The sequence below is a fragment of the Schistocerca gregaria genome, chromosome 8 (genome assembly GCF_023897955.1).
Source record: "Schistocerca gregaria isolate iqSchGreg1 chromosome 8, iqSchGreg1.2, whole genome shotgun sequence".
Lineage (NCBI taxonomy): Eukaryota > Metazoa > Arthropoda > Insecta > Orthoptera > Acrididae > Schistocerca > Schistocerca gregaria.
The window spans coordinates 259,252,653-259,279,266 of NC_064927.1; the positions used below are offsets into that span (position 1 = coordinate 259,252,653).

Here is a 26,614-nt window from a genome sequence, read left to right on the forward strand (position 1 = left end):
TCAGAGACAGCAAAGGACTTGGAAGAGCAGTTGAATGGAATGGACAGTGTCTTGAAAGGAGGATATAAGATGAACATCAACAAAAGCAAAACGAGAATAATGGAATGTAGTCGAATTAAGTCGGGTGATGCTGAAGGAATTAGATTAGGAAATAAGACACTAAAAGTAGTAAAGGAGTTTTGCTATTTGGGGAGCAAAATAACTGATGATGGTCGAAGTAGAGAGGATATAAAATGTAGACTGGCAATGGCAAGGAAAGCGTTTCTGAAGAAGAAAAATTTGTTAACATCGAGTATAGATTTAATTGTCAGGAAGTCATTTCTGAAAGTATTTGTATGGAGTGTAGCCATTTATGGAAGTGAAACATGGACGATAAATAGTTTCGACAAGAAGAGAATAGAAGATTTCGAAATGTGGTGCTACAGAAGAATGCTGAAGATTAGATGGGTAGATCACATAACTAATGAGGAAGTATTGAATAGGATTGGGGAGAAGAGAAGTTTGTGGCACAACTTGACCAGAAGAAGGGATCGGTTGGTAGGACATGTTCTGAGGCATCAAGGGATCACCAATTTAGTATTGGAGGGCAGCGTGGAGGTTAAAAATCATAGAGGGAGACCAAGAGATGACTACACTAAGCAGATTCAGAAGGATGTAGGTTGCAGTAGGTACTGGGAGATGAAGCAGCTTGCACAGGATAGAGTAGCATGGAGAGCTGCACCAAACCAGTCTCAGGACTGAAGACAACAACAACAACAACAACAACAACAACAGAGTAGACGTAGCTGTCGAGCAAATGTAACGATTTCACTTTGTGCTCGAGTTAATTTTGTTGTGTATTACATATTTACTCATAATGCAGTCCAAAAACACAATAAATGACAATTATTGCTATTCACCTCATAGATCTAAATGTATAATATGATGTACCATAGGTAAATGAATCTGACTGTTGTCTTCAGCAACAAAGTTCAGCAATACAGACTATGTGTGCTTGTTTTCTGCTGTCAAACACATACAGACCTCATCCCATCCACATTTCCCTGCCGCTCCGCCTCAATGGGTGGAAGCACCATCCTACATGACGCAGGTTATAGTAGATAGGAATCATATCGACATTACATCCAACAAAAGATAAAGAAACAATTAAATCAATGAATTGCCATTTGCAAATGTAATGCAAAGAATCTGAAACCTGTTCTAATAGGAAAAGTTATAAAAGCAAATTTTTCAGATTCACATACTGTGATAAGTAACAAGAACGCAATAGTCTTGTTCTTCAAACTTCGCAGGATTTCAAAATGTAAGGAGTCAGTCTTGAAAAATACACTGGACCTAAGGAAGAAAAATTTTCTTTTCATTTAAAAATTGCCAAATTTATGTAATTAGCAAGGCAACGAGCAAACTTGGTGATATTAGGTTCTTTCATTAAAAATCTTTAGCTGTACGTAGTTGCAGGTGTGTAAATTAATGCTTTTAGATGAAGTGCAGATAACAAGACATTAATGCAACACTGTCTTCAATATCAATTAACATTTTCAGAGACAAATATCATAAAAGGAATAATAGCAGTTGTCAGATATTTATGGATAACCAAAGATAATTCTGCATCTTGCGAAAGACAGTCATTAACATCCTACTACAAGTGCTCAAAACTTTATCTGGAGAAATTATAAATACTTACCAATGAAATCTACAACTGTTAGTTTCAATGAACCTGGCGTATCATCGGGATGAATTTGTTTGTCATTGAGCATAAATAACAACTTATCTTCAGTAACACCTTCCAAATCACTGAAGAACTGGAAGATAGTTTTCATCTTCTGATGCTGAAAATTTTGGAAATATATTGTACTATTTTAGATTAGTATTGTTAAAATAAAAAACTGGCAATGTTAACAAGTTTGTATTCTTGCAGAGTAATAAAATATAGAGAAAAATTTTATAAATTCACCACAAGCACATTCACAATATCTAGAAGGAATCTTCTGGTTACACTGGACACTCTGTTTCCTGCATCCTGCAATTTGCAGGACATGCACAATGATAGGGCCCCTCTCTGAAATGTGCCAAGTTACATGACTGTAGCTGGTATAGCTTATCAGTTTAAGGCAGCCATCATTACATCTGTCCATTAGGTGGCAGTGCAACTGAGCAGGCAGTTAGGAGGAGTTCTTTACATTCAGTTTCACAGAAGGAAAGATACACAACATTTTTTCCATCATATTTTAAAAGAAGGAAATACAGGATGTCCTGAGAGGAATGGTCAAATTCAGGCATATGATAGGAATGATCATTCAAAGCACAAAAAAATGTAGTTAACTTGGGTTCTAAAATGCATACCTTAAGGGCTAGGAGCACTTTTTCACCTTCACTACTGTGAAACACATCTCCTCAGCTGAAAATGTGCTCATGGCTCTTAAGGTACTCATTTTAGAGCCCATATGTACTAGACAATGTGGCTCCCCTCCATACTACCTGCTCCAATAATTTGGAAAGGAAAGAACTGGGAGTAGAAGAGATTTCTTTCACAGTATCTAAGATGAAGAGCTCACAGCTCTTATTAAGGTATGCATTTTAGAGCCCATCTTTATTACGCTTTTTTGCCTTGAATGAGTGTTCCTGTTATATCTCTGATTAATGACTATTCCTCCCATATGGTGAACCTGAAATTGAGTAATTCAGGATCTCACATCTCTCCAGACTGCAAAACATTGAAATAGAAACTGCTGTTACTGTTATCATCATTTATCTATTTCTTCCATTGTTCTCAATCTGCAGACCGCTTGACAGCACATTTCATCCTCCATTTGTCTCTATCTTTTTAATTCTATTCAGTTCACTTATTACTTTTAGATTCTGTACTATCTGCTTGATGTGATAAATTGTTGGTCTCTCTAGAGCATTCTTACTTCACATATTTTCTTGTACGATTCTTGCTGCGAAAGAATAATGTCTATAAAAGCATCCAACCCAGTGGTTCTATTCACTGACAGTCCTCCACAGCAATCTTTTTTCTACTTCATTATTGACACTGATCACTATTTAATCTGCAGTGAAATTGGTATTGTGAGGCCGAAAGTGCAGGAGGTCATGTCCATGTGTAGGAGGATAAGAGTGGGGAAACTTCAGGATAAAGAAATCAGACACAAGTACATAACAGTGATCTCAGAAAGGTACCAGTTAGTTGAATGTAGTCAACTGCAGTCATTGGAAAAGGAATGGACAAGCTACAGGAACACAGTACTAGAAGTGGCCAAAGAATGTCTTGGAACAGTAGTGTGTAAAAGCAGGATGAAGCAAACAGCTTGGTGGAATGACACAGTCAAGGCAGCCTAAAAAAGGAAAAAGAAGGCATATCAAAAATGGCTTCATACTAGAACTCCGGTAGACAGAGAAATTTATGTTGAAGAAAGAAACAAAGCCAAGCAGATAATTACAGCATCCAAGAAGAAATCTTGGGAAGACTTTGGAAACAGGTTGGAGACCTTAGGTCAAGCTGCTGGAAAACCATTCTGGAGTGTAATTAGCAGTCTCCGAAAGGGAGGTAAGAAGGAAATGACAAGTATTTTGGACAGGTCAGGAAAACTGCTGGTGAATCCTGTTGATGCCTTGGGCAGATGGAGGGAATATTTTGAAGAGTTGCTCAATGTAGGTGAAAATACGATCAGTAATGTTTCAGATTTCGGTGTACACTGGGATAGGAATGATGATGGAAATAGGATCACATTTGAGGAAGTGGAGAAAATGGTCAATAGATTGCAGCGCAAGTGGAGAAAATGGTCAATAGATTGCAGCGCAATAAAGCGGCTGGGGTGGATGAAATTAAGTCGGAACTCATCAAATACAGTGGAATGTCAGGTCTTAAATGGCTACACAGGATAACTGAAATGGTGTGGGAGTCAGGACAGGTTCCATCAGAATGGACGAAAGCAGTAATCACACCAATCTTTAAACATGGAAACAGAAAAGATTGTAACAACTACAGAGGTATCTCTTTAATCAGCTTTGTGGGTAAAATCTACTCAGGTATTGTTGAAAGGAAAGTGCGAGTATTAGGTGAGGACAAATTGGATGAAAACCAGTGTGGGTTTAGGCCTCTTAGAGGTTGTCAGGACCAGATCTTTAACTTACGGCAAATAATGCAGAAGTGTTATGAGTGGAACAGGGAATTGTATGTATGTTTTATAGATGTAGAAAAGGCATATGACCAGGTTCCTAGGAGGAAGTTATTGTCTGTTCTACGTGATTATGGAATAAGAGGCAAACATTTGCAAGCAATTAAAGGTCTTTACATAGATAGTCAGGCAGCAGTTAGAGTTGACGGTAAATTGAGTCCATGGTTCAGAGTAGTTTCAGGGGTAAGACAAGGCTGCAACCTCTCTACACTGTTGTTCGTATTATTTATGGATCATATGTTGAAAACAATAGACTGGCTGGGTGAGATTAAGATATGTGAACACAAAATAAGCGGTCTTGCATATGCGGATGACTTAGTAGTGATGGCAGATACGATTGAAAGTTTGCAAGCTGGAAGTGAGGGTAGCAAATCAAAAGCTGAAATGCTTAACTTTTCAAATATTTCTTTAAAAAGGAGAACCCAGGAGAACTGCCCCAATTTAATCCTCATACCACTGAAAAGACGAATGAAATAAACATTAGTGTCAGTGGTGTTGAGAAACAGCTGAAATCGTTAAAATTGAACAAAGCTCAGTTCTTGGAAAACAGCACGTCCCACCCGTCTACAAGAAGGTTAGTAGAAATGATACACAAAACTACCATCCAATATCCTTGAAATCGATTTGTTGTAGAATATTAGAACATATTCTGAGCTGAAACATAGTGAGGTGTCTCGAACGGAATGAACTCCTCAATGCAATCATCATGGATTTCGAAAATATCAGTCATATGAAACCCAACTCGCACTCTTCTCACATAACATACTGAAAGCTTTGGATCATGGCAACCAGGCATACATGCAGTGTTTCTCGACTTCCAAAAAGCATTTGACTCAGTACCGCACCTACACTTATTGTCAAAAGTACGATCAGATTGGGTATCAAGTGAAAATTGTGACTGGATTAAGGACTTTTTGGTAGGGAGGGCACAAAATTTTATCTTGGATGGAGAGTCATCATCATCAGACGTAGAAGCAACTTCAGGTGTGCCCCAGGGAAGTGTGTTGGGACCCTTGCTGTTCACGTACATAAATGACCTTGCAGACAATATTAACAGTAAAAACCAGGCTTTTTGCAGATGATGTAGTTATCTATAATGAAGTATTATCTGAGAGAAGTTGCATAAATATTCAGTCAGATCTTGATAAAATTTCAATGTGGTTCAGAGCTTGACAACTTACTTTAAATGTTCTGAAGTGTAACATTGTGCACTTCATAAAATGGAAAAATGTAGTATCCTATGACTATAATGTCAATGAGTCATTGTTGGAATCGGCCAACTCATACACATACCTGCGTGTAACACTTTGTAGAGATGTGAAATGGGATGACCACATAGGTTCAACTGTTGGTAAAGCAGGTGGCAACTTCTGTTTATTGGCAAAATACTGCAAAAGTGGAATCAGCCCACAAAAGGGACTTCTTACCGTCTGCCATGCACCTCACAGTGGTTTGCAGAGAATAGATGTAGATGTTGATGTAGATGCGGAAGAGTCTAAGGTCATGTAAGAGAGGTAGTAGTTGAGAAAAAGAGGGAGTTTCGATATTTCAGCAGCAGAATAACTGACAATGGCTGAAGTAGATATGATACAAAATGCAGAATGGCAACAGCAAGAAAAGAGTTTCTGTAAAAGAGAAATTTGTTAACACTGAATATAAATTTAAATTTTTTGATTTCTTTGCTGAAGATACTTGTCTGGTACGTAGTCTTGTGCAGAAGTGAAACATGGACAATAAACAGTTCACATAAAAAAGAGAATAGAAGCATTTGAAATGTGATGCTGTAGAGGAGTAATGAAGATTAAACAGAGAGATTGGATAACTAATGAGGAGATACTGAATCAAATTTGGGAGAAAATTCAGTTAATTCACTTTGCACCAAAAATAAATAGGCATGATGAAAAACTACCAAGTGTCTCAAGAATCAAATGTAAAGATGGGCAGTTTGGTATTTGCAGCTGGAAGATTTCTCAAGAGTACAAGAAAGGAAATCTGAATGTTGTCTGTGTGATAATCAGTGCAGACAGGAAATTTTATTGTATATTCTAATTGCTACTAACACAGAGTGAAAGACTTAATGTTGCATAATATATGAGAGTACCAGATGCAATCAATGCTACTATCTACCTACCATTTGCCTGAATTAGACTGAGAACTACTAAATGTGAGTCGTGTGGTCTGGTTGACAATATGTTCACAGTGTCACCACCACTACCATCATCATAAGTAGTAGTAGTAGTAGTAGTAGTAGTAGCAGCAGTAGTACTAATGGTGGCAGAGGTGGTGGTACTTTTACTCATCCTTAGATCACTTCCACAAGGGCACTGGACATGTCCTGAGATTATAGTTGGAAAAAAGCTTTATTCATATCCGCAGGCATGGCCTTATAGTAGCAACCATCCCAGCACTTGCCTGAAATAATTTAGAGACAGCACACAAAACCTAAGTCATGATGGCCAGACAGGGATTTGAGCCTGATCCTCCCAAATACAATAAGTCTGTTAAAAAAGAAAGAAGACTAGAATTTAATGGTGGTGATGAAGTCACCTGAAACAGAGCACAAGCCTTGATTAGACAATAATGCAGGATAAAATTGTCTGTGGCCTCATAAATTGATTTAGCTATGCCAGACAGAGATTTGAACTCCATTTCTCCACATGCAAGCCCACTGAGTTTCCACTTCACTTTTACTACCAACTTATGAATATAACTGCAGGTATGGCTCTGAGTGCACCATCGAAGCAAACCTGCAGGGTAACATTGACCACAAATTTTTGGAAAATGTGTGTCACCTAATTTAAATCTGACTATAAATAGTACTAAGTGAGTGATTTTTCCTCTTGTTTTGTTTATCACATAAAGCTATCCACATTTTCACCACAGACATGGCATGAAAGAGTTAAAATACATGTGATGCCTGCTGGAAAGATTTCTCTTGAATGTGGAAAGCCATCTTATTTCAAAGAACTTTAGTGTTTCTATTTTATTAATGAAATGCTGCAAATTAGATACAGAAAAGTACATGAAAATAAAATGAAATTTTTGGAGGACAGACACCAAACTACTTACTTTATTTAAAAGAAGAAAAAATAAATCTAAAAAGATGGAAATGAATGCTGTCGATATGACACGTGTATGGAAGTGGATAGTGAAAGTGAAAATGAAGTGAATATTGTGTGTTACGGTAAAGTCTAAATTACATGGCAAACAACTGAGCGAATGACTAGAACTTACAGTTGGATACTGTTTACATACTTCACAGTCTAATTAAAACTTATGGAACACGGGGAGTGCCAGTGATATCATCTGAAGGTATCATGTCTCATTCAACATTACACCATTTACTTAACATAAATGGCAGTTGGAACATGTACTATGATTTCCCATCTCAACAGTACTTTAAAATTCATAGCTCTCTTCCTAACGGGAAATTTTCAGTATAATGTAAGTTTACATTCAGAAGAGTGTTCTTTTTTCTTTTAACATAGATAGTGTCTACTGAGGTGTTTTTAACACCCCGTCAATACCAACACCATTTGGAATGGAGCACAAAGTAGTTAATTGCAACATTCTCTGACAACAAGCACCTGAAGCACCTCGACTGATACACATTACATTTTATATAGAAAAGAATTACAAATTTCTACAAGAATTACGCATCACATCCACTAGACACTAATGACTCGCAGGTTTCTCTTTACATTTTAAGATTCCACAGATACTGCAGGCATATAATGTATATAGGAATGACAGGTACAGAAAACTTAAAAACCAGTATTTATTTATCCAGCAAATTTCTTGCTTAATCTAAATTTGACATGTAAACATACTTTTAATACTTCCTTAAGTTTATCCTACATTTCCTGAAAGACTGTATCATCTTATTGTCTTGTATAGGTCAAATGTTAAATCGTTTAAAAGGAGAACATACCTTCCGAATTTTAAACCTGTGTATATCCTTACTCTTCCACATAACTTTAACAGACATCTCATAATTTTCAAGTTCATCAGGTATTTCAAGGCTCATATTATTAACATTGTCAGTTTTTTCCTCATCCTGTAATTCATACAAGAAAAATTGAATAAAACTGTATACATGTTACATTATGATCAAAATTTAGTTATAAACAAAATTAAGAAAACAGAGTCAAATTATAGACTGACAGTCCAAAAGTGACTCAGCCAATAACAAAACTACAATGATCTGTTCCCAAAGGAGTTCACTCAAAACAATCACTTTCAGAAAGAAAGACTAGTATGACAAGCTGAAACACCAATACGAATACAACTCATCTTGTTATTATAAATGCAAATTTGGGAAACTTCAGATTGTACAGTTACAGCATGATATGTCACCCACACCTGGTGACAGGACCAGGAGTTGTAAAGACATTTGCAGTAGACACACAGTCAATGTGAGTCTGTGGTTTCAACAGGTAAGAAATAGTATATATTTATATAAACTTAAAAGAGTTTGAATTGAAATGTGTGATGTCACCAAATCATCAATGCTTATTTTGTTTTAATCATTGACATCTGAAAATTGATGGCTACTAATAACCTAACCCAAAAGTTTTTAACACAGATGTTATATGATGAATTTGTAGAATAATGTAAATAGCAACATACGTACATCTAATATCATATTTATTAATGATACAGCAATAATTAAATTACATATTCCACAGATTTTTGTCTATTGGCTGTACAAAAAATTAAAAAATAAAAATTTAGAGAGATGGCTATTGTGTTGTTGACAGAGAGCATATCCTACTTTAGATAGCAGTCTTTCAGAAGCTGACAAAATGGTGGTACAGCTCAAACATCTAAATGCAGTATTTTGTAGCTTCAGATAAGTAGTAATGATGATGAGGATAGCCCATACTTCTAGCTGATCTTGTTTCACATCTAAAAGGTGATCTTTCTAATAATAACTGAATGGATACAGTAGGTCTGTTCCTGTTACTGTTTGCAAATCATTCCTTTCTTGTGCTATTTTATAAAGTTAACTCTATGTTGTTTTTCTATTATGTATCAATGTTTTACCCACTGTCACTGAGAGTCATTTCAACAGCTGTGAGCAATTCATTGTTAGTATGATTGTCTTTGAACAATCTAAAGCACCTCCAAAGGGTAGGTTCTTGGATCTAGGCTTGAGCTATTGATATGGCTAGTGTATTAATATATTCAGTTGTTAAGATGTGCTTTTTGATTTCTGTTATGGTGTTACTCTTCATATTCTCTCAGTCTGTATTGATTGTATATCAGATGATATGACATTCATTAGTTATTGGAATTGCTTCACTACTTGAACATGCATTTCTATGCATATTTCCGAAGTAGCCACTTCTGTAGCTCACAGAATATCACAAATACAGATCTACAATATCGGCAGCTGTTAGCATGGCTGGTGTATAGGTACATAAGGGAAAGCTCCTACAAGCTACAACAAAAATTTAGAACCAATGATAATAATCATTAGCGCGGCCTCTGTAAGCACCGGAAAAGATGTAATTTGCTATACTGGAAGGCAAATCACAAATGATAAAAACTCCATTCATATTTTTTGTCACACAGACTATGTCTTTAGTTCTCATGGCGAGAAGACATATTTCTTGTGATTCAGTTTGTTGTCTGAATAATAATCCTATGAAAACATGAAGTCTGAGAGTTCGTTTTTGTGCAAAAACCACAAAGTTTTCTTTTCTTCCACGCACTATCCCAATGTCATGTCAATATAGCTGCCTGCATCAGAAGAGGAAGTCTGATTAATAATTAATATTGTACACACGGTCAAGAATGAAAAATATTTTTGGCGGAAGAAGACAAATATAACCAAGGAAAAGAAGAAAGTCTGAGGGAACCAAATCTGGAGAATATGGCAGATGACATAACAATTCGAACTTTTAGTCATGCAGAGTTTCCCGTGTTGCGAGAGCTTTGTGTGCCGGTGGGTTGTCATGATGCAAAAGAACTCTGCCCACACATTTTCCAAGCCTTTTTTTCTTTATCTCTTCTCTCAAATAGTGAAGGAGGGTGCATGATGCATTGATAGTTACACGCTTTTGCATCCCAGAGACCAATGCCATCATCTTAATGGCTGATTTTTGCAACCGGAATTTTTTTTAAGGTACTAGATTAAGGATGTTTCCATTGTTGTGACTGTTATTTTGTCTCAGGATCAAAGTGGTGAAACTACGTTTCATCCATTGTCACGTACTTTGCAAGAAAGCTGTCTTCATCTGCTTCAAATTGGCAGACGATTTCTTAACAACACTACACAAACTGACGTCTCTCGACTGCATTCAAGCCTTTCGGGACCCACCAAGATGAAACTCTCCGCTTTCCCAAAATATCCACAACAGTGTCATGAGCACACCCATGGGAGGTTCTATATGTGGTTTCAATGTACCGCAACGTTGTCTGACGAGCCTACAAAATTGTATCTTGAATTTGCAGTCACTGTTTCATCTGTGGCAATGGTGAAAGTCCTTCTACTCCTTGGTGCATTTTACACACTCATTCTTCCACATTTAAAGTAGGACACCCAATTTTTCATTGTGGCATACAACAGAGCACTGTCCTTAAGTGTATTCTGCATGTCCTCCACAATTGTCTTGGGCATCATTCCCTTCAAATAAAGATACTGAATCACAGCACAGTTCTTGATTCTCTCAATATTCACCATTTTGATTACACATCATTATATTTCTGCAAAGAAATAAGGCCAGGGACATCTTAGAGTTGGTTCATATCTGCTGGAAATGTAAGTCCATGTCTGTGTAACCTAACAAAGTCGGCCTGTTTGTTGTCACCATCTAAGCATATTTTGAAGTACAAAATTCCCATGTTTTTCTGTTTCACTTGTAAATGCACACACTTTGATTTAAAAAATGGCTATTTCTCCATAGCCATTTTCCTCTGAACAAGGGGAGGCCTTTCAGAGTCTTTTGTGGCATACAATGAATTAAAACTTTTCAAATCTTGACGTTCCATATTATGGACAAGGTACTTGCTGGAAGTGTGTCTTACCAATTGTTGCCAGTCCCAGGGTGTTAAAATGCTCATATTATTCAATTTCTTCTGTTTCCTCTCTATCAATGCATGAACACTGTCATCCTCAATATGGGTATGGCCTTTTAGTAAAAACTTCTCGGTTATGGTCTTAATTTGTGGATACTTATGCAGTAGCAAGAAAAAAAACACATTATAATATTCACATTCTTATTTTGTTCATAGCAGCTGTCTGTTCAAAGTGCGATTTCTTCCATGTCACTGTCAGGTATGACTATATGCCCACTTCAAAATTTCTGATGCAATTTTGATTCTGCCTCGCCCTCCTTTTGACTCATCCCACATCATACAGTGAACTGAGGAATCTGATGCAACATACAAGGTAAAATTTAAGGCCCAAAGTTTCCTTTTATAGAAACTAATACTATTTGATATGAGTGGTGATGGCAAACATTTCTGAAGGTCTCCGGTTAATATTGTGTGTGTTGGTGTTCCTCTTGTATTGTTAGTGTAATTACTTTTTAGAAGATACCTGTTTTTTTATTCCTTCAGATGAGCAGTATGCTCAGCTTCAACAGATTCTTGTTCTTCTGGAGTCAAATTACTTTTCAGCTTTGCCTGAAACGTGTCACATGTATCACAGGTGTGGTTTTCATGACAAATTGAACTGTTTATTAAAGATGTCTGTGTAAAGCCATTTTTTACCCCTTGTCTCTAGGTCAATATTCTTTGGAAAAAGTCATCTATGTATAGGTCATACATTTTTGTATGTTCAATTCTGGTCCTAAATATTTGCTGACACTCTGTTTGCTACTGTACTGACTTTAATAATGCGGGAAACAAGGTATGTGTCTTTTGATAGGTTCAACGGTTTCATCACGTGTTTTTCTGCTTGGAATATGCCTACCCCTTTGATCTTTTCTTGCTACTCCCCTTGGCGCCATATTTTTTAAAATGTTTACTACAACTGTATTTAAGATAAAAAAATGTGTTCAAAAACATTATCTTGCACACCTTAACTCTTCCACCATTTACAGTAAAATAGTAGCTTGGAGTGTGTTCTTTACACTTACTCGAGGTTAAGTTTCTTTTTCTTGAACAAGTTGTACTGCACTGCTCAACACACGCACCAACAAATTGCGTTTTCATATATGTAGACATTTCCTCATGAAAAATCTTCTGTCTTTCATTTTCAGGCAGTTTTTCTGAGCATTTCATTCTACACATTCACGGAGGTTGCAGTACATTAGCAGGAACAGTCCTACCTTTTTTACTGACATATTCCTTCCCACCAGCTACTTTGCGTTTACGGATGTTACATTTCCATTTGTCAGTATGAGCAACACACTTTTTACCATGCTGTGGAATATTAATTTTATTGTTTACTTTCCTCCTCACACATTCACTCATTTCTAAAACTGCACAACATTTTACAGCGCTTTCACTATCACTGCTTAAGTATAAATCTTCCTCTAGTATATTTGGTATTTGTTGTTCATTTGGGACAGTTTGAACATTACTGTTGTTTTTTAACCTATTCTCTAACTGATTCTGTGTACTGTTATTGTCATCTGAATCAGAACTTGTACCACTTGAAGGTTCATAGGTTCTATCACAATCAGAGTCATCCTGTTCGTCATTACTCAAATGCTCCCCTACATCTTATTTGCTGCCAATAGTATGATAGCTAGTTGGATTAGTATTTGATTCTGAAACAAAACAGACCACATAATGTTTCCTCATCTGGTAAAATAGAAATGCCTCATAAGTTAGGTTATGTTTACAACCACATTATTCATCAATATAACGACTGTAGAAAACATTACAACTTACCTATTGAGGCAGCACTATTACTGACTTTAAGCAATGTCATAATTTTGTACCCGAGAGAGTTTGGATTCATAATTAATAACTTGTACAAAACAAACACTGGAGATAACGCTATCAAGTCCCATGTAAAACTGAGTGGACTGACCTTAGTTCACACAGGTGCCACCAGTGTGGTAAAGTATACAGCTCTATGTCCAGATGGTGTTGTATACCTCTAAGGCACAGTGGACTTGGTGTTATTTCCTGGCACCGTAACTTCACCAATATTCGATACAGGATATAGTGTAGTATACCTCTGAGTAGAGGACAAGGAACTCATATGATTGTGCCAATAATCTCATTTTGACCAAAAATGGACATAGTGTCCTATACCTCCAACCCACAGAATTATACAAATTTCATGTGGGGATAAATATACTGTGCAGGAGCAGTCCAAATTCTCAATACCTTAAATTTCTACAAGATGAATGTGAGAGAACAACATCTATTAATCTTACAGCACATTTTCGAGCAACAAAGATTTTCTTTCTTGACATAAGTTACTCCATAACCTTAATCATGGCATTATTCGACGAAAATGCAAAACATGTCAACCTGCTAATTTGTTTCGCTTCAAGATCTGAAGTGATTCTAAGTGCAAATGTGGCTGAACAAAGTTGTTTTAGAAGCTCCCAAGTGCGCTTTTCCCAGTTTAAATTCTTATCAATGTGAATACCTAAGAACTTTCAAGGTTCCACCCTATTTATTATTTCCTTATTATGTATTGTTCTTATTATTGGTGTAGTACCCCGAAGAAGTGCAGAACGGAATATGTTGTGTCTTTTTAAAACTGAGAGCAAAACCATTCACATAAAAGCAGTCAATCATACTTTCAGCAAAACATTTTTCAAACAACTTACAAGAATTGAGTCAGGTAATATTTGCAGCGACTGCTGATATTTTAGCAGGAGTACACCCCATCATTTTCACGGCACAAACTGCAACGGACAGGCGATGTACGAGCAAATTTAAAATCTCAGTTCTTGGAGTAATTAAAGAAAGATAACACACACATACTCAACACTAGTGCCACTAAAGGTATCGATAGTAAAAGACTACAAACTAGCATGTGAGATAACATTGACTCTGTCCCTCTGTTTTTTTGACAACGGAGAGAGCACAATTCCAAGCAGAGTTTAAACAAAAACATCCACTCCTGTTTACAAGGTTGCTCACTAATTTAATCTCAACAGCTCCCTTAATAACACTGTCCCAACAGCTGGACGTGCATGCAAATATCTAGGTATTGTTATATAACACAGGGTGACCAATATCAAAACAATGTTCGGCAATAGCAGATCTACTTGACTGCTGTAAATGTGCATGCCATCTGTCTTCCACGGTCCTGATAGTCTGACCAATGTATGCCATGCCACAGCTACAAGGAATGCGTTATATACCCGCCTTACACAAACCGATATTCTGGTACCAGGCGCCACAGGTTTTGAATCCGCACCAGACAGCATGGACCTTGATTACCACAAAAGGTCTCTCCCGCTGTGGTGCCATAAGCCATGGCTGCGCATGCGCTCCTGGGCCACATGCAATGTGAGGGTGCCACGGTGGAGCACATGGTCCCAGCGGCCAATAGCACCATACTCTATCAGGTATTTAAGCGCCTGCCTCTCACTCAGCAGGCAGTCTGATATTTATGTTAGTCTATAGACACCTCGCCTACAGACAGCGTCTCTACTTGGTTTCCGTGTACGAGTGGACGTTGTGGATTTGTGAGGTTTTGCTTGTGACCCCGTTGCTATTTGCATGTTGTTCGTTAGGTCTTGCTCAGTCGTCCGTCATTGTTCGTGTCCATCCTTCCCCATTCATTTTGTTTATTCGCAGGCGGCTCCTGTTTGGTCCCACCACGCTTTTGTTCTCGGCATCCCCGCGACCGTTCTGGTCGCGGTTGCAACATTTTGGCGACGAGGTAAAAGGTGGTTGTTGTTAGCATGGAGGCGAAGTTGGTCTGTCTTCTGGAGCAAAAGCAGCTCATGCAGCAGCAGCTCCAGTTAGACATCTTACAACAGCCGCTGTGATTGCTAACGGACAAAGTCAATGCCTGGGATGCATTACCATAACAGCTTCCGAGTCCTCAGGTGTCCGATGCTTTCCCACGTCCGCTGTTGTTCCCACCATTAAATGACACTAAAGGCTGGGAAACATAATTACATTGGTTGAAACAACATTTCACAGCTTTTCAAGTCACAGATGACTCCTTTGTATGCAGACTCTCTGATCCGGGATGTGGTGGTTCAGCTGGCTCCTGATCCTGAGGTCCACACTGTGGCACTGAAACTCAATAAACCCTCCTTTGAAGAGGTTCTCTGCATTGCACACTCCTTTGAAATTGCTCAGGTGACTAATGAGCATCTTGATGTGTCTCGGCGTGTTCTGCCCTCACGATATCGACGTGGCCCTGCCGACAGATAGCAGCACCATTGGGATTCCGCTTTGCCCGATGTGTCTATGGCATCAGAGCCTCCTGTCGCCCTTCGTCACTGGTCACGTGGCCCACTGCCATCTTGCCCACAGTGCTTTACCACACATTCTCGAGCTGATTGTCCCCACCGCTGAAAAATGTGAACGCTGGGAAACAAGGAAGGCCACATCCTGTTGGTCTGTCATAGTCGCTCGACTCGCTCCAGTCCTGCCCCTCCTGGGCCTCAAGACACTGTTAATGCTCTACAATCGGTAGTCCCACAGGATGACCCATCAGTACGGAAGCTTTTCCTCACGCTCCGCCTTTTGGCTGAGGATATCAGTTTTCAGGTCGACACTGGGGCCACCATCTCTCTGATTAAAATGGCGACATACACCAGCCTGGGCTCTCCTGAGTTGTCACCTCCCTCTCGGCGTTTGGTCGCCTATGGAGACAGTTCCATTCCCCTTCGTGGGAAGTTTGTCGTCCAGGCAACGTACAAACGTGTTCCCTGTCTCCTTACCCAAGGTGTCATCGACCATCCACCAGCTTCAATTATTTTTGGCCTGGATGCATTTCTGCTGTTTGGCATTTCAATTTCCAATGAAGTTAAGGTCGTTTCCACAGCTGTTCCTTTTCAGGACTTGGATGATCTGTGCTCCGCTTTTGTGTCATTGTTTGCCACAGATCTCGGATGTGCTTCTGATTTTCAGGCACACATCACACATTGGCTGGATGCACAGCCTCGCTTTTTTCAGGCCCGACTCCTTCCAGTGGCCTTACGGTCAGCAGTCAAGCAGGAAATTGATCGGATCCAGGCTGCTGGCATTCTGCAGCCTGTGACGTACAGTGCCTGGGTGAAGCCATTGGTGGTCATACGAAAAGCCAATGGGTCCCGTTTGCCTGTGTGGGGACTTCGGCACTACTGTCAATGCTCAGTCCCTAGTATACACTTACCCCTTCCCCAACATGAGGACCTTCTCCCCAAACTTGCCGGGGGAGAGTACTTTTCCAAGATGAACCTGGCTGAAGCATAACACCAGTTACCCTTGGATGGAGATTCCCAGAAAAATCTAGGTTATAAATACGTCTTTCAAATTGTACAAGTACAAGTGTCTTCCATTTGGTGTCTCTTTGGCGCCAGCCATTTTCCAGTGGTTCCTGGAGCAGCTTACGTGGCTTATCCCTGCCTGCGTGAATTATCTGGATGATGTCTTGGTCACTGGGCGTTCCCGCCAGTAACAGTTGCAAAACCTGAGCGCCTTATTTCTTGTTCTGCAATCTGCAGGCTTACACTGTCAGCTGAACAAGTGTGGGTTTTTTTTTTTTTTTTTCCTCCAACCAGAAGTGGAATACTTAGGCCACTGGCTTAGCAAAGATGGCATTCGCCCTTCGGGTCATAATGTCGAAGCCATTGAGGCCCTTCCTCGTCCCAAGGACTTATCTAACTCCAGGTCTTTTTGGTCAAGGTTATTTATTACCTAAAGTTCTCACCCCAGGCTGCCTCCATTGCCCAACCCCTCAATCACTTGCATCGCAAAGGAGTGCCTTTTGATTGGACTCCTGCCTGTGACCAGAGTTTTCTCCATTTAATGGCAATGTTGAAGTCCACCCCTTGCCTTCCTCCCTTCTCACTGGATCGTCCCTTGGTTGTGGCGGCTGATGCGTCAGCAAATGGCATTGAGGCCGTCCTCACACACCGCAATGCTGAAGGCTCCGAACAGCCCATCGCTTATGCGTCTAAGACATTGACCCCAGTGCAACGGAACTGATCCCAGATTGAAAGAGAGGCCCTGGCAATCATGTTCGCCATCCAAAAATTTCACAGCTATCTCTTTGCAGCAAAGTTCACCCTCCTGACGGACCATAAACCCTTAGTTACACTTTTCGGACCCCACTCTCACGTTCCAGAGCGGACGGCCTAACGTCTACAGTGCGTGCCGTTATTTTTATGAAATTATGCTTACAGCATCCGTTATAAGCCCACCGCCCACCATGCTAACACGGATGCACTGTCACGTCTCCCTGCAGGCCCGATCCTGCATTTGACCAACAGGAGGTCCGGAGGTCCTCTGCTTTCACACTGATTCTGCCCACTGGGATACACTGGACTGCCTGTCTCCTAAGGTTGCTCACATTGCTGTGGCTGCCCACCACGACCCTATCTTGCGGCAGGTTCTCCGCTATGTGGTCCACAGGTGGCCCTCCTAAATTACTTGTTGGATGCAAACCGATTTCAGCTCCTGGCGCCACCTGTTCCACAGGCTCTCCATGGTCGATGATGACCTTCTATTGGCCATGGAGTCGGATGCCCATCGGGTGTCATCCCTCCGGATTTGCAGATTCAAGTGCTCAGTTATTACACCGTAGGCACTGGGGTATGTCCTGCATGGAAGTTTTGGCTTGCCAGCACGTGTATTGGCCCGACATTGATGACGATTTGACTGCCTGGTCTGCGGGTGCGCATCACCAGGTAAGCCGCCGCCACCCCCCGCTTCCTGAGTAAGGCAAAAAGGCAGTAGACTTAGGTGTCGGCTCAGTATCATCATCAGTCACCCGATGCACAGTTGGTCGATAGCGCAATGCATGTTAAATCTGTCTTTCACTATAACCATTCTGATGAAATGTAGCTTCAAGATGGACCAGCTCAGCTGACAAAGCCTCAGTGTCGGAAATGACATGTGCCCTGTGTCCAAGGTACAAAATACCCCTTCACACTGAGCCAGATGGTGACAACTATCAGCCTGCAAATACAAGTCAGTATCAATACATTTCCCTCCCAGGGGGGACCGCCTCACCATAGGTACCTCCAGTGCTGAGCGTGCCTCGATGAAGTCGAGAGCTATGCTGGCACTAATGTAGCTACTGGCAGAGTCACCCAAACCTGATAGGTCTTGACTGAGGAGCCAGACAAAGTGTGTCCCTCAACATAGGGCAGGGGGGCTCTGTAGGCATAGGGAAGCCAACCTCCCTATGGGAGTAGACCCCTAAGAAATCCGGGTCCTCCAAGATGGGGGTTGGGTGTGGGGCCAATAACCCCACACTGTAAAAATGACATATTACAGAACCTCAACAGCAGCCTTGGATGATGGATAAGACACAAAAATTACAGCCTCAGCAGAGAAAAAGAACAAAATATTTGGCTATAGTAACATGGAATGCACGAACAATGTTGAAACCTGGAAAAATGAAAGAAATTGCTGATGAGATCATAAAGTTCACGTACAACATTGGAGCGCTACAAGAAATGAGGTGGCAAGGATAATGACTTATAGATATGCCCCAGTATTCTCTGCTGTATAGTGGACCAGGCAGAAGAACAGGACAAACTGTAACGAGATTCATAATAATAAAGGAGGTTGGTAAAAGTGTTTTGGAATTTGAAACCATAAATGAAGGACTTAGCAGACATAGTGAAAGGTAAATACATAAATATGACGATAATAACAGCATATGCACCAACAGAGGAAGCAGAAGAAGAAACAAAGGAAAAGTTTTATGACGATCTATGCATTAAAGTACAAAAGTATGACCTGTTCTTAGTTATGGGAGATTTTAATGCACAGGCTGGGCAAAGAGAATATGGAAGAGTATCTGGGAGATACACATTACATGAAGAAAGTAACGAGAATGGAGAAATGTTATGTCAGTTTGCTGCTAGAAATAATCTAATCATCAGGAGCATGTTTCCCACATAAAAGAATACATCTTGGAATATGTAAATCAAATGTAAGTGGAGTAGTCGATCAAATAGTTCATGTGTTAGTAAAGTCACAACATGCCACATAAATTATTGATGTGAGGAGCTGCAGGGGCCCTAACTGTGACTCAGACCACTATGCTGTAAAAGCTGTAGTGAGACAAACTATTTGTAACACCTAAACCAGGAATGGAGAAAAATACAAACTGGGACCCAGAAGTTGTGAAAGAATCTCCCCTGCTTACTTCGGTTGAATTACGAGGGTTGAATGAAAAGTAATGCCTCCACCTTTGTTACTTGGGTTTGGATGGGAATACTTTAATGGGTCACATGCAGAAATAATCCTTAGAATGTGATCTTTAATTACCAATATTCACTTTTCCACATAATCACCAGCCAATTTGATACATTGCTGCCAACAATGAACAAGTTTTGAGTGTCATCATGGAAGAAGTTGACACTCTGTTTCCACAACCACAGTCTCACAGTTCCCTCAACGTCTTCATCAGAAGCATAATGATGTCCCCGCAGATCATCTTTCATTATCGGGAACAGATGAAAGTCAGACATGCTAAATCTGGACTGTATGGAGTATTCCACACAGTGGTGAGATTCAGTCTCTGAAGTTCTGCTTTGGTGGCACGTGAAGTGTGTGGGTTGGCATTGTCATGCTGCAGGAAAATATGTGACCCATACATTCTTATGAAATTACAATTGTGCTTGCAATTTCTCTCTGAGTGATACGACGATCATCCTGAATCAATCTGTCAACATTTTGCTTGTGTAACTTCATGGTTGCTGTCACTGAACATCCAACTCTTAGTTTGTCACGCAGGTCACATATTCCTATCTCAACATCTTTAAACTTACTCATCCAATGACACACAATACTCACATCAACACAATCACCATAAACTGCTTTCATTCTCTGGTGAATCTCCTTTGGGGTGACACCTTCTGCTGTCAAGAATTCACTGACTGCACATTGCTTAAATCACATTGACTGACCGTCTGGACAGAGTTCCAAACTTTACATTATAACAACACAACCGTTCAATGCTAAGGCTTCCCGCCAACTGGAGCTGCAGAGAAGAGGCTACGGAACAAGCCAGTACCCGCCACATACCAATGCTGCCAACTGTTGAAGAGTTACGAAGGTGGAGGCATAACTTTTCAGTCAACCCTCATACTATATACAACTTTATGCATTCTTTTCGTTATCCACTGAGCTAGAATACCATGAAATCCATAAAAATTCAGTTTATCTAGGAGAATATTCTGATACCATTGAATGCCTTACATAGGTCACAGAAAATCCCAACCAGTGCTATTTTGTTATTTAATGCTTGTAAAATTTGATGACTGAACATGTAAATGGCAGTTTCAGTTACGGAGCTCTTCTGAAATCCAAACTAATTTACTGAGGATATTACTGTTGCTTCCAGAATACATCACCTTCTCAAAAATTTTGGAAAATACCATCTAGTGTGAAAAGGGTCAATAATTATTGATGCCTTTCCTAACACTTTTCTGGTAGAAGAATTTAGCAATGGCACATTTCAGTCTCTCTGCAAAAATATCCTGAGTTGCTGATGCATTACATATTTGAGGCTATCAGCACTATAGTGGCCTAACCCACAGCATACTGGTTTGTGGGAATGATAACTGGAAGATATTGACGTTTGCAGAATTTGTGTGTAAGGTAGTGATTGTGGCTTATAGAAATGATTGTGGTATCCACAATGTGGTATGGTGTCCGGTAATCGGCTATACATGGAGTTAACTGCAATAGTGTTTTTAGACCGCTTTTTGTGTGACTTAGGCCACTATTGTTTTGGCACACTTGGTCGTAATACATGAGACATGTGGGATGGGCCGTTATTGCTTTACACACTGTAGTCAAACACTCAACAAGATACACATGAGGCATTAATGTTCATCATCCATAGCATCAGTTACAGGGATGGTGTCGCCACATGGTTGTGCAGATGTCTTCAAGTTATGGTAATAACCATGGTACACTGGGAGTACAAATTGCAACAAGGTCATTAAATGGGTCTTTTTCAATGTGCTAATAGCATGCCCACTGGGGTATACTAAGTTCAGAGTCTCCATTACTTTCAACCCTTGTTTAGCAAAACTGACGCTGGCAAACAGGACATCTAGCTCATTGGAATACTTGTTGTGGAGAGAGGATGCTTTATACTGAAGCCACTGAATATGGAACCACTACATCCTGGTATTTTGTGTCAACATTTTAAGGTTATGTTTGTTTCTCTTTAAACATACTGTGGACATGAAATCATTCCTTGTCATTGGTGTAGCAGTGAAGGGTTGTTGTTTTCGTGCAATGATAATAACATTCATCCAGTCAGAGGTTTTGTATACAGGGTGTTTCAAAAATGACCGGTATATTTGAAACAGCAATACAAACTAAACGAGCAGCGATAGAAATACACCGTTTGTTGCAATATGCTTGGGACAACAGTACATTTTCAGGCAGACAAACTTTCGAAATTACAGTAGTTACAACTGTCAGCAACAGATGGCGCTGTGGTCTGGGAAACTCTATAGTACGATATTTTCCACATATCCACCATGCGTAACAATAATATGGCGTAATCTCTGAATGAAATTACCCGAAACCTTTGACAACGTGTCTGGTGGAATGGCTTCACATGCAGATGAGATCTACTGCTTCAGCTATTCAATTGTTTCTGGATTCTGTCGGTACACCTAGTCTTTCAAGTGTCCCCACAGAAAGAAGTCACAGGGGTTCATGTCTGGCGAATAGGGAGGCCAATCCACGCCGCCTCCTGTATGTTTTGGATAGCCCAAAGCAATCACATGATCATCGAAATATTCATTCAGGAAATTAAAGACGTCGGCCGTGCGATGTGGCCGGGCACCATCTTGCAGAACCCACGAGGTGTTCGCAGTGTCGTCTAAGGCAGTTTGTACCGCCACAAATTCAAGAAGAATGTCCAGATAGCATGATGCAGTAATCGTTTCGGATCTGAAAAATGGGCCAATGATTCCTTTGGAAGAAATGGCGGCCCAGACCAGTACTTTTTGAGGATGCAGGGACGATGGGACTGCAACATGGGGCTTTTCGGTTCCCCATACGCGCCAGTTCTGTTTATTGACGAAGCCGTCCAGGTAAAAATAAGCTTCGTCAGTAAACCAAATGCTGCCCACATGCATATCGCCGTCATCAATCCTGTGCACTATATCGTTAGCGAATGTCTCTCGTGCAGCAATGGTAGCGGCGCTGAGGGGTTGCCATGTTTGAATTTTGTATGGATAGAGGTGTAAACTCTGGCGCATGAGACGATACGTGGACATTGGCATCATTTGGACCGCAGCTGAAACACAGCGAACGGAAACCCGAGGCCGCTGTTGGATCACCTGCTGCACTAGCTACGCATTGCCCTCTGTGGTTGCCGTACGCGGTCGCCCTACCTTTCCAGCACATTCATCCGTCACGTTCCCAGTCCGTTGAAATTTTTCCGATACTTTATTGTATCGCTTTTCGGTCCTTTGGTTACATTAAACCTCCGTTGAAAACTCCGTCTTGTTGCAACAACACTGTGTTCTAGGCGGTGGAATTCCAACACCAGAAAAATCCTCTGTTCTAAGGAATAAACCATGTTGTCCACAGCACACATGCACGTTGTGAACAGCACACGCTTACAGCAGAAAGACGACGTACAGAATGGCGCACCCACAGACTGCGTTGTCTTCTATATCTTTCACATCACTTGCAGCGCCATCTGTTGTTGAAAATTGTAACTACTGTAATTTCGAAAGTTTGTCCGCCTGAAAATGTACTGTTGTCCCAAGCATATTGCAACAAACGGTGTATTTCTATCGCTGCTCGTTTAGTTTTTATTGCCGTTTCAAATATACCGGTCATTTTTGAAACACCCTGTATGCTTGTGTGAAAAAATCCTGTTCTTGGCGATGATACCAAAGTGCTGGTCACATGGTAGATATGAATGCCCACTGAATAGGAATTTATGGTGGATTACTTCCATTGTGAAGTCTGCATGCAGAACCATCAACTGACACAGCGAGGCCATTTTTATATTCTGATTTTGCCCACCACCAAGTTCATATTCAGTTGCTTTGTTTGGACTCCAATTTCTTGCGGTCCTTGGGATACTTCAACCTCATTCCATAGATACATGGTAGTTTTCTTGGTACATATGTCATGTATTCCAAGACAGTAGGTCCACAATTGCTGCTTGTAGTAACACATACCTGTTGTAAGTACCGGTGCCAGTAAAGTCCTCGTCAAATAAAAAGCAATCATGGTCATATTGTTGTCCTGATGCGATGCATTCCCATCTACACGTTCTCAATCTTTTGTTGATGTAACTCTCTTTCACGTTCCCATTTACCCTTCTCTTCTACAGTGTCAGCTGCACGATGTTTGATGTTGTAGAGGAGACATTTGCAGCAGGGATCACTTACAGGAGGATGAAAGGATAGATTAAATCTTGTATTAAATATCTGAGCAAATATGTAGTACGAGACCGGATCATCGGGCTCGCCTTTATATAAATGGTATAACTTCCCCACGCTCAGGTCTGGTGACAAATACTTCCGATACACTGTTTCATTCATTCACGCATAATGGCTCCCATATGCTGGAAGCCATTTTATGAAGTTCTCTACTGCAACCGCCTTTGCTATTGGTGTTTTGTTTTTAGCAGGGCATGTGCCTTGCTTATCTATGAGTAGGGTCTGGTGCTGCACTTTGTGTGAAAGAATCCTTGTAATCCTACCGTCTGATATCTGCAAAATGTTCTTAAATAATGTTGTACACATCTTCATGTCCACACCCTCTTCATTCTGGAAATGGTATAGGCATGTTGTTACTCGGCGCGACTCTGTAATACCAGAGGAATACGCGCATGCCGTAGAGACTACCTTCACCATAGCAAAAATGTATGCCAACTGTAAGTCGAAACTACCAAGTGCATAGAACGAGTCAAATAGATGTTGCTGATGTTCAGCTGAAAAATGTCGACCACATTCCTTCTGACAAGTGCATGCTCTGACATTTCTTTGGCACTACATTTCCCTTCATATTAATGTATTCTTCCCCTTTTGATCACTTTTCTTTTCGAACGTTCCATGCCCACAGGTGTGCATTCCAGACCAATTTTCTTCCTTGTGGTGCAATTACCGTACCACTACTACTAGCTCCCTCCAATACATCCATGGTTGACGTAGTAGCTGTGGTACCCTTCAATGTACCAGGTAGAATAGGCTCTGCCAACATGACATGTAACTCATCCGCTGCACCACATTCCACGTCTGAGGCATCAGTAGTAGTGTCTGATCCAAATAGGTCTGAAATGGAAATGTTCCTTATCTGTGCCGGTGTCCATATCAAATCATGTGAGTCCAACAAGGTAACATAACACCATCCTTACCTCACAATGCGGCTTCGACATCATCACCAGGGCAACTGCACATGTCGTTCTGTAGCGCACACACACACACTAATGACCATTCAGCGGTGCATCAACTACAATACTGTGAGTCTATACTGCAGCTGTGCCCTCCACCAGCCATCACCTGCTGTATGACATATGGTATGTTGTCCCACCGGCCTACTTGCTATGCATAAATGGCGCAATAGTGGCCTATGTAGCACAGGCCACTATTGTGCCCTGTTTCATATGGCACTGCATGTTGCATAAACAACATCTGACGCTGCCACATTGTACATGGTGTCCAAATACATGTTTGGTGACTGTAGGATGTAGTGGCGATGTTCTGTGTGAATACCTCATTTTTTCCAAAAATGTGGGTTAGGCCACTATTGCGCTGATAGCCTCATTTAAGAAAAGACAACACTTATTACATAGAAACAAGTCTCTAGCAATCTGTTGGAAACGTCACCAAATCCAGAAGGATATTTAATTTTTGATAAAATATATATTTTTCTCAACTGCAGAAGGATAAGTTGGAGAAACACTCATTTGAGTTAATTTTACACGAGTTGTTTTTTCAATATGCTGCTTTGATTTTTCTCTTGAACGGTATGTCCCTGTATTTTTTACCACATTTAAAAAATTATTATCCAACATTTCTGTTACTTGGGACTGACCATTTACGGCTCTCCCATTTAAATCAATAGTGATGTATCATTCTATGGATGGTTGTCTTGTCTCTAATTTTACTACATTCCAATAGCCTTAAGTCTGATATCTGAATTGCTGATTTCCGACATTATGTGCATGTTACATGATTTTTTTAATAACTTTTATTAATAATTTTGAGTAGTTTTTTTAGTGTGCAACTACTGTAGGATCTGTACTTGTTCTTGCCGATAGATACATTTCCCTTTCGCAAGATACTTTAATCGCTCTAGTGATCCATGGCTTTTTACAGAGCTGTTTAATTTCCTTCCTTATTATTTTGTGCAGAAAGCTAATTTCAAATAATGAAGTGAATTTATCATGGAGTTGTCTGCCCCCAGTAGCTGTATGGCCAGTGTGAGGGATTATCCTCTGGATCTTCACATAACACGAAATAGTACTCTTGACATGAATGGCACACTGGAAAGACACACAACAGGACCCAATGAGCAGTGCTCTGCGCCTATATATGCACAAATCGGTGGCAGATGGCACGGTGGAGACCTCACTGTGTGTACGCCTCCCACAGGCGGCCCCCAGTGACCATTCCGCACTAATCCAGTTGGTGGCCGATTCAAAGGTGCACACTCAGTGACACCTCCCTCAGCTCACACACACTAGGCACAGGATACAACACACTTCTCCCTTGTGCCAAGTGAATGCCCAGGCAATGGATGAGACACTGCTGGCCTGACAAGACACACATCCAACGTGTCCGAGCGGCAACAGCCAGTGTCGATGGAAGAGGCAGGACAATGTGTTGAAAAGGCACCAGAGCATAAAGCCGGAATGCGCAGGGACATGGAATTGACCAAGGGTGGTGAGCCAGAGCAGCATCTGATGACAGCACCAGAGAGAAGGGTTCCATTGCCATATCGACGTCATCATCTTGAGGCAGGTCCCAGTGTGGGGGTGGAAGGTCTGGATCCACTGGCAACAAAGGCTCATGTGATGATGGAGAGGGGCCTGGTGAAGACAGCCTGAGCAGAATGGTGGGCTACAGCAAAGGATGCAAGGCCAGAGGCAGACTGGCACCCAGCACTGGGAAGTTGGAACCCCAAGTTGCCACACATGGAGGAGCCAGGCAATGGGATTGGAATGGGATGGGATGGGATGGGATGGGATAGGATAGGATAGGATAGGGACACCTTCACAGCAGGCGACGAAGGGCTCAATATGGAGGGCAATGGGGCGAGCTACTGTGACGGGGGCCGCATCCGCGAATCGGTAGCTTCTGGCGGCTTTGCCTCACATGGTGGTGGTGGTGGTTGTTGGGATGTTT

General features: G+C 40.8%; 1 protein-coding gene across 6 annotated transcripts in view; it reads right to left on the bottom strand.

The window, feature by feature from the left end:
• LOC126284188 (uncharacterized protein CG4449) overlaps positions 1-26,614 on the bottom strand; it is a 131,784-nt gene that overhangs the window by 22,917 nt on the left and 82,253 nt on the right. For all 6 annotated transcript variants that reach the window (XM_049982940.1, XM_049982938.1, XM_049982935.1 and 3 more), the window contains exons 5-6: positions 8,110-8,235; positions 1,685-1,829 (exon numbers count right to left, since the gene is read on the bottom strand). In XM_049982940.1, the coding sequence (XP_049838897.1) occupies positions 1,685-1,829; positions 8,110-8,235 (271 nt within the window). The remainder of the gene's footprint in view (positions 1-1,684; positions 1,830-8,109; positions 8,236-26,614) is intronic.